This window comes from Mus caroli, chromosome 11 (assembly GCF_900094665.2).
Source record: "Mus caroli chromosome 11, CAROLI_EIJ_v1.1, whole genome shotgun sequence".
NCBI classification, from domain to species: domain Eukaryota; kingdom Metazoa; phylum Chordata; class Mammalia; order Rodentia; family Muridae; genus Mus; species Mus caroli.
Window position 1 is genome coordinate 1,724,894 of NC_034580.1, and position 8,802 is coordinate 1,733,695.

Genomic DNA, 8,802 nt, shown 5'->3' on the forward strand with positions numbered 1-8,802 from the left:
ACAGAAGAACACAAGGTGTAGACAGAACATTTGCCAAGCCATGTGTGAGGTCCTGGGTTCCACCTCCAGCACCCAAGGAGGAAGGGAACTCACATAGTTTGTGAACAATTTTAGGGGTATAAAGACTGTCTTTAGTTTATCCTCAGAATGTCCAGGACATACAACCCTGCGATTATCGAGATGAATTCCCAGGTACAGAGGGGAAAAGGTCGTTGGAGAGAACCAGTTAGCTGCAGAGTTTCAAGAGCTCGGAGGTGTGGGTATGGACCGTGCAACTGTAGATTTGGGGGACTCCCACCGGCCTGTGTTTGAAAGGGAAGCTGGCGAGGGGAGGGCGTGGTTTTCTCTAGTCCTGCCCCCAGCCACTGGGCTGAGGCGTGGCCTTCCTCCAACCTGCTCCGGTCCAACATGGCTCCGCGGTTGTGCATCATCTCTGCAGCGGCACGGCGGCTATTCACGAAGCCGAGACCCCGTGCTGGGGACCTCGCGGCTGCGGGTGCTGTGCGGTGAGAGGCCGACCGGGCTGACTGCGTGCCCGGAACAGGAGCAGGGGAGGGGGCTGGAATGAAAAACAGACTCTCCGGTTTGGAATTGAGGGGTTAGAGGCAGAGAGCTACCAGGATGTAGGCCTGAGGCTGAGAAAGAATGGGGAAGGTGAAAAGGTATGGGGATGGTTTTGGTTTTTAAACAGGTTTGTACTACATGTGATTCGACCTCGGAATCCTCTTGCCTCTGCCTCCCAGATAGTGCTGGTATGCACTACCATGCCTAGCTGGGCAGGTTCTTTGTCCTGTTTGGTACCTGGATCTGGGCTGAGAATAAAAAATGAGGTGAGTGGGAGGGACAGGTTTTGAGCCCTGGATCCTGGACGAAGGCAGAGGATATTGGCAGCCTTTTGCCTGGCCTTTGTGGTTTAGCACGCGCTGGGGTCTTCTGAGCCAGCAGGAAGTTTTAGAAGGAAGGAGAGGAGGACTGGGGTACGGTGGGAATTCCCAAAGTGATTCCGCACCCTGCTTTGTACAGGTGGGTCAACAGAGTGGGGTGGGAGCTGTTCAAGGTCAGCGTCCGTGCCATGCCGAGGCAACTCTGGATGTTAGGACCCAGGTCTTACCATGCACTCTGCACTTTGTACCACGGCTGGTGGCCTCCTAGTAGAGAGGCTCAATTCTGGCTTTGGAGAGCTTGGCTTCCCCTGACTGGCTCTGGGCTGCTCCTCCCTCCTCGATGCCACGCCCGGTGCTACCCCCATCTCTGCACCTATCACCCAGAGCACTTCTGACCCTGCTCTCCTGTTTCCCAGCCCCACACCCTCACAAGTTTTAGGACAGGGTTTGTGCAAAAAGCATTAGCTAAAGAAGTGGAACACCTGCCCTCACACCTGTGGAAAGGGATCTGCGTTACTCCTGCCCCAGCCCAAGAATGTAGCCATGGAGTTCCGTTAGATCGCTGTGCACATTAGGAAAGTAGGAAAGCACAGATAGAAGAGTTGGGACGTGTGCCCTTCACTTCCGTGCTGGGTAATGAGAGAGAAGCCGACATTGGGAAAAAAGCCTGGAGTGTTCCTTGTAAACTCAGCCTTTTCTGGAGGGATGACCTTGGGTAGGAGGAGAAAACAGGATGTGTCTGATAGCCTTGTTTTCTCTTGCTAGGAAGAGAACTCAGGAGTTTAGGTATGCTAGGCTAATGTAGTGCTCTCTCCACCAAGTAAACTATGACATCTCCAGCCCTCATTGGATTAAAGAGACCATGCTTATGCCTCCAACAATTTCTGTCATTGTGAGAAAGGATATCCAGAAAAATAATCTTTTATAACATTTAAAAAATTATTTTAAGCCTAGAGGTGGTGCACGACTTCAATTCAAGCACTCAAGGCAATCAGATCTTCGAGTTCAAGGCCAGTCTGGTCTACAAAGTGAGTTCCAGGACAGCCAGGGCTACTCAGAGAGACCCTGTCTCAAAAATCAAAAGGAAAAAAAAAAATATTTTGGGCCAGGTGTGGCAGCATGCACCTTTAATTCCAGTACTTAAAAGGCAGAGGCAGGAGGATCTCTGGGTTGGAAGCCCTCATAGTTCTACGTACCCAGCTCCAAGACAGTTAGGACTACATAGAAAGTCAAACAAACAAAAGTTATTCTGAGGACTAGAGACATGGCTCCACACTTCTGAGCACTGGCTCTTTAAGAGTACAGAGGTTGATTCCCAGCGCATGTGCACTCACGCATGCGCTGGTTCACAGCTGCCTGTTACTCTACTTCCAGGCCTTCTTCTGGCCTGGTCCAGGTGTGCAAGTGATGCCCATGCAGGCAAAAACCAACACATAACATAATTTAAAAACTACTTTGTGTGCATATGCAAATGAACACTTGTATTTGTGTGTGTGTACATACATGTCATATGGTCGGTCTTATGGCACATGTGTGGAGGTCACCTTGTGGCTCCCAGGCATCTAACTGAGGTCGTTAGACTTGGCAGCCAGTGCCTTTACACTGGCCCAAGATCATCTGTTTTCCCTTTATTTATTTATTTATTTATTGTTTGTTTGTTTGTTTTGTTTTTTTGAGACAGGGTTTCTCTGTGTAGCCCTGGCTGTCCTGGAACTCACTCTGTAGACCAGGCTGGCCTGGAACTCAGAAATCCACCTGCCTCTGCCTCCCGAGTGCTGGGACTAAAGGCTAAAGGCGTGCGCCACCACGCCCAGCAGGATTTTTCTTTTACTTATGTGTGTGTAGAGGTGAGAGAGAATGAGAATGTGCACATGGGTGCAGGTGCCCACTCAGGCCAGAAGATGGCGTGGAATCCCCCAGAACTGGAGCTGCCCTACCGATGGAGGTGCTGGGAACCAAACTCAGGTCCTTCTCTTAACCACCGAGCCAGGCGTCCAGCCCTCAAGATCATCTTTTATGATACCCATTTCGCACATGAAGACAGTGAGGCAGACAAAGGAGCGGAGAGAGTTGGTGGTAGCTCTTTTATGTGGCAGGCACCCAGAGGCAGCTGCTTCTGACTTGGCAGTCCTGGCTAGTTGATGGTAAGCCTCGGTTTCCTTCTGTAAAATGGGCATGGTGAGCCCTGCTATGCACTTTTTCCAGGATTGCTGTGAAGGGACTGGACACTGATCAAGCCCTTGTCAGTGACTTGCTCATAGTGACTTCAGTGGTCTAATGCTCTGGTCCTACACTGAGACCTGAGACCACCCCTTCTTCCTGACCCTCAGCCTGCTCTTTGCCTTTCTGGAGTCACTCCTGGGGCTATCGGTAAAGAGACCTCATGGTAGACCCTTAACACCAGGAGCCATCTGGCTGCCCCCTCATTGTTTTAAAAAATTGTACTGTGACAGGAGAGGTGAATATGATTAAAGCACATTGTACAAAATCCTCAAAGAATTCATACATTTAAAAAAATGTACTGTGAGGATTAGCTTTTATTGCATAGTAGCTGCTCAATAAACAATGCTATTAGCCAGGCTTAATACCTTGTTTTCCTATCACTATCACTGGTAGACTGAGGCAGGGGAATCATGAGTTAGAAGCTAGCCTGGGATACATAGCAGGACTCTTTTTTTTTTGGAATTATTTCATTTATTTATTTATTTATTTATTTTTATTGTTTTGGTTTTTTTGAGACAGGGTTTCTCTGTGTAGTCCTGACTGTCCTGGAACTCACGCTGTAGACCAGGCTGGTCTCGAACTCAGAAATCCACCTGCTTCTGCCTCCCAAGTGCCAGGACTAAAGGCATGTGACACCAACACCCGGCTTATTTATTTCTTTTATGTGAGTACACTGTAGCTGTCTTCAGACACACCAGAAGAGGGCATCAGATCCCATTACAGATGGTTGTGAGCCACCATGTGGTTGCTGGGAATTGAACTCAGGTCCTCTGGAAGGACAGTCAGCGCTCTTAACCTCTAAGCCATCTCTCCAGTCCCAGCAAGACTCTTGAAAGAAACAAATAAGAAATTCTTGTTGCTTCTGCACTAATCTTGTTAACAAAACTTCAGTGAGTTTTGCTGGGTTTGCTTGTGTGTTTATGTTTCCTCTTGTAGGGGTCAAACACAGGACCTCATGCATGCTAGGCAAGTATTTTACCACTGAGCTCTATATCTGCAGCCCCAAGCATTAGTTCTTATAGCTGAGAACACCTCTCTCATGACAAGCAGAAATGTGGCCCCTTTCTAAAGCCAGCCAGTTCAAATCGAGATGTTTTAGGACCTACAGAGAGCTGAGCTTCCTAGTCTGGAAAGTTCTGAGGTTCTCGAGCCACCGCACTTGGAAAGGCATCGGGATGGAGTGCCGGTGTCGGTAGGAGTGTGACATCTACAATACCTGCCTAAGGAGATGAAAATGCCCCGGGCTAGGTTAAATGATTACTGAGCTGTGTGTCAGAGGCATTGTGTTAGTTCTGGTGAGGGATGGGAGAGTGATGGTGTGCATAGACTGTCACTTGCTCTATAGCTGTGGGAAAAGACAGAGCTGTTTAAAATGAATGAAAGTTGAGGTGGAAATGTTTTCCCAGCCCTCTACATCCCTGCTATCATTCCTAGCCTGGGCTACTTATTTGGTTAGGCTTTTTTTGTTTGTATTTTGTTTTTAAGATTAAAAAAAGACTTGCTTTATTTATGTGTTGTTTTGCATGAGTTTATGTGAAGTGTTTATGCAGAAGCTGGCAAAGGCCAGATCTCTTGAAACTGGAATTATAGAAGTGAGATGCCTGGTGGGTACTGGGAACCAAACTCAGGTCTACTGCAGTAGCAGTAATTACTATTAGCCACTGAGCCATCTCCAGCCCTTGGTTTGTGTGTGTGTGTTTTTAAAGATTTAGTTATTTTATATATATATATGAATGAGTGAGTGAGTGAGTGAGTGAGTATACTGTAGATGTTTACAAACACACCAGAAGAGGGCATCGGATCCTATTACAGATGGTCCAGCCCTTAGTAGACACAGAGTCTAACTCTAGCTACTAACTCTAGCTAGCCTGGAACTCTCTCACAGACCACACAAAGTTCTACCAGCCTCTGCTTCCTGACTGTTGAGATTCAAGGTGTGTGCCACCAAGACCAGCCTGTTTCCATCTTTAATTATGTGTGTAGGTGTGTATCTGAGTGGATTTGTGTATGTGAGTGTAGACAGTAGGCCAGAGGGGTGGATGAGAGCCCCTGGAGCTGGAGACGGTTGTGAGCCACCAGCCTGGGACAGAACTCAGGTCCTTGGCAAGAGCAGGAAGTGCCATCTTAACTGAGCCATCTCTCTAGCCCCATTAGTGTGTGTCTGTTTTGTTTGGGGACGTGGTTTCCTCTATGTAACCCCTGCTGTCCTGAAATTCAATATATAAACCAGGCTAACCTCAAACTCACAAAGGTAGGGATTAAATACATATGCTACCATGCCTGCATTGTTAGTGGGGTTTTGTTTGTTTGTTTGGATTTTTTGAGACAAGGTCTCATATAGTTCAAACTCACTATGTGTCTGAGGATAACCTTGAACTATTATAGGCGTGCTTCACCAAACCTGGCCTGTATAGGCTTTAAAAACTGATTGGGGTTGGAAAGATGGTATCATAGTTAACAGTGTAACCATGAGACCTGGGTTTGGATGCCAGCGAGCATGTGACAATGGGTGTTGTCTCTCATGTGCCTGTAGCCCCAGTACTGTAGTGGGCAGAGACTGGAAGATCACTGGGGCTTGCTGGCTGTCATGCTGACTTGGGTAGGAGGACAAGGAGAGACTCTGTCCCAAAGGAATAGAGGGAGAACCAGCTGCCTTTTTCTTATGAGCACAGATGCAAATGTATTTCTCTCTCTCTCTCTCTCTCACACACACACACACAGAGAGAGAGAGAGAGAGACAGACAGACAGAGTCTAAAATGCAGACTATAGCCATGCATGGTGTATGTCCATGATTCTAGAACTTCCAGGCAGGATCACCAGTGTGAAGCCAGCCTGTGTTAGGAGTTCCAGGCTAGCCCAGGCTGAATAATGAGCCCCACCCCCAATAAAAAGTTAAATTGCTGGGTCCACCCATCCCCAGAGGTTTTGCGCCATAGTCTGGGATGGAGCCTGAGAGCTTTGAATAAATTCTTAGGCTGTGCTGATAGTGTTAGTCCAAGAAGCACAGTAGGAGGGATACTTGCTCCAAAATTCCCAAACTTAAAAGGGAGCTAGAATCTCAAGTAGAGAAGTAGAGATATTCAGACTTTGCTTTGTGGGCATAGAGTTAGCAGTGGTTTCCAACCTTTCTAAAACTGTATCCCTTTGATACAGTTCCTCATACTGTGGTGACCCCAACCTATAAAATTGTTTCATTGCTACTTCATAACTGGGATTTTGTTACTGTTAGGAATTGTAACATAAATATCTGGCATACAATTCCCAAAGGGGTCTGGACCCACAGATTGAGGACCCTGAAGCAGAGGCCTGTTACAAAAATGCTTTCTGGTTGGGGCAATGGCTCAGCCTGTAACATTCATGCCATGTAGACTGAGAACTTGGCTTCAGAGCTCCAGCGTCCATGTGAGAAGCCAGGTGTGTGTCCCTGTGACTAAGCACTGGCAGAAGGGACAGAAGGCTCCTCAAGCCTGCTGACCAGCTTGTCTTGCCACCCATTGAGCTCGAGGTTAGCAAGAGATGATGTTGCAGAAACTTGAGGAGAGCAATAGGTAGCTAATATCAATTTCTAGCACTTATGCAAACACACAAACATGCACGCACACATCATACACACACTCTTACACATAATGGATGCTCATACACACATGTACATGTACACACACATGAATGCATACACACACACACTCACAGACACATGCACATACCTGCATGGGCTCATACACACACACACACACACACACACACACACACACACACTGCACAGACAATGCTTTAAAGAACAGAGTGGAGGTCAGAGGTAGAGTGCCTGTCTGGCACATGCCAGGCTCTGGCTTCTGTCCTAGCACTCTAGGAAACAAAATACTTTGCAAAAATTAAGGAGCAGATTAAGGAGAGGGGGAAATGGGAAATGGGAGAGCCATTAGGAAGTGAGAAGTAGTGATGTTAGCTGCTGTCTGCCATGCTAGGCCTTTCCTCTAATAGTCCCATCCTCCACCCCTGTTTTACAGAGGAGTGAAAGGTGAAGCATTAGCTGGGTTTGTCCCTGCAACACTGACATGTTATTTTGTTCTTCTGCTGCGGTGGCTGGAATGGAAAGGCCCCGAGTCTGAGTTCACATTCTGGGTCAAGGTTTCCATTTTCTTTAACTTTCAGGCTTTAGTATCTATCTATCTATCATCCATCCTTCCATCCATCCATCCATCCATCCATCCATCCATCCATCCATCCATCCGTCTTACATCTGTGCCTCTTTCCCGTTCATTTCCTAAACACAGATTGAACATATGCGGTGTGTAAGTCTTGTTCCAGTTACTGGAGACAACAGAACACACCAGGTCCTCACCTGTCTCAGTGAGGGTTTCATTGCAGTGAAGAGGCACCATGACCATGGCAACTGTTTTTTTTTTTTCTTTCTTTTTTGGTTTTTCAAGACAGGATTTCTCTGTGTGTAGACCTGGCTGTTCTAGAACTTCCTCTGTAGACCAGGCTGGCCTCAGACTCACAGAGATCTGCCTGTCTCCGCCTCCCAAATGCTGGAATTAAAGGTGTGCGGCATCATGTTCTGCTCATGGCAACTCCTATAAAGGCAAACATCCTCATGGTGGGAAGTAGGGCAGTATCCATGGAGACACGGTGCTGGAGAAAGAGCTGATAACTTTCCATCCATAGACAGCAGCAGGAGACTGTGTGCCACACTTCCTCTAACAGGGCCACACTTACTCCAGTAAGGTCACGCCTAATAGTAACACTTCCTAGGGTCGAATATTCAAACACATGAGTCTAGGGGGCCATTCCTATTGAAACCACCACACCACCCTAGTGAAGAATCCGGCGGGGGGGGGGCGGGGAGGGGAGGAGCTGAACAGAAAGAACTCTTTTGGATTTTGGTATGTTTCATTTTTTCCCCCTGTGCTGGAGATGGAACCCAGCATGCTATGCTGGGTAGGCAAATATTCTTCCATGGAAGTATATCTCTAGCTTAGGTCTAGGGCTTTGCATGTTCCCACAGAATGAAACACGGGAGCAGAGGGAGAAGGATAGGAGAATATCACTGGAAAAGTGAAACTTGAACACCGGAGGGCTGGGGAGATGGCTCAGTGGTTAAGGGTGCTTGCTGCTTTTGCTGAGGACCTGGGTTCAGTCCCCAGCATCCACGTGGTGGCTCCCGACCATTTATAACTCCAGTTTCTAGGGGCTCAGTGTTCTTGTCTGGCACCCATGTGGTGGACATATATACATTCAGGTAAACACAGTAGGTAAATGCATCGTTTTTGGAAATGTATTTAAGGATGTTGACTTGAAACTGAGACTTCCCTTGGGTCCGAACAAGTCTCTTATTGAGTTTTTACCTATGTAACAGATCTTCCTGGGGTAGTGTTCTTACCTGGCTTAGCAGTTAAGAGCACTGGCTATTTTTCTGGAGAACCAGGGTTTAATTCCTGGCACCCACCTGATAGCTCACAATTGTCTGTAACAATAGTTCCAGGGCATCTGTTACCATCTTCTGGCCTCCTGGGATGCAGGCCTGGAAGTGGTGCACAGACACACATGCAGGTAAAATATCCGTATACCGAAAGGAAAATAAGATTTAATAGAAAAAGAAAAGACCAGGGGCCGGGCGTGGTGGCGCATGCCTTTAATCCCAGCACTCGGGAGGCAGAGGCAGGCGGATTTCTGAGTTCGAGGCCAGCCTGG

General features: G+C 47.5%; 1 protein-coding gene across 1 annotated transcript in view; it reads left to right on the forward strand.

The window, feature by feature from the left end:
* Positions 1–367: 367 nt before the first annotated feature.
* The window catches only part of Nipsnap1 (nipsnap homolog 1), a 15,462-nt gene continuing 7,027 nt past the window's right edge, over positions 368–8,802 (forward strand). The window contains exon 1 of the mRNA XM_021176784.2: positions 368–506. Within this exon, the coding sequence (XP_021032443.1) occupies positions 409–506 (98 nt within the window). The 5' untranslated portion in view covers positions 368–408. The remainder of the gene's footprint in view (positions 507–8,802) is intronic.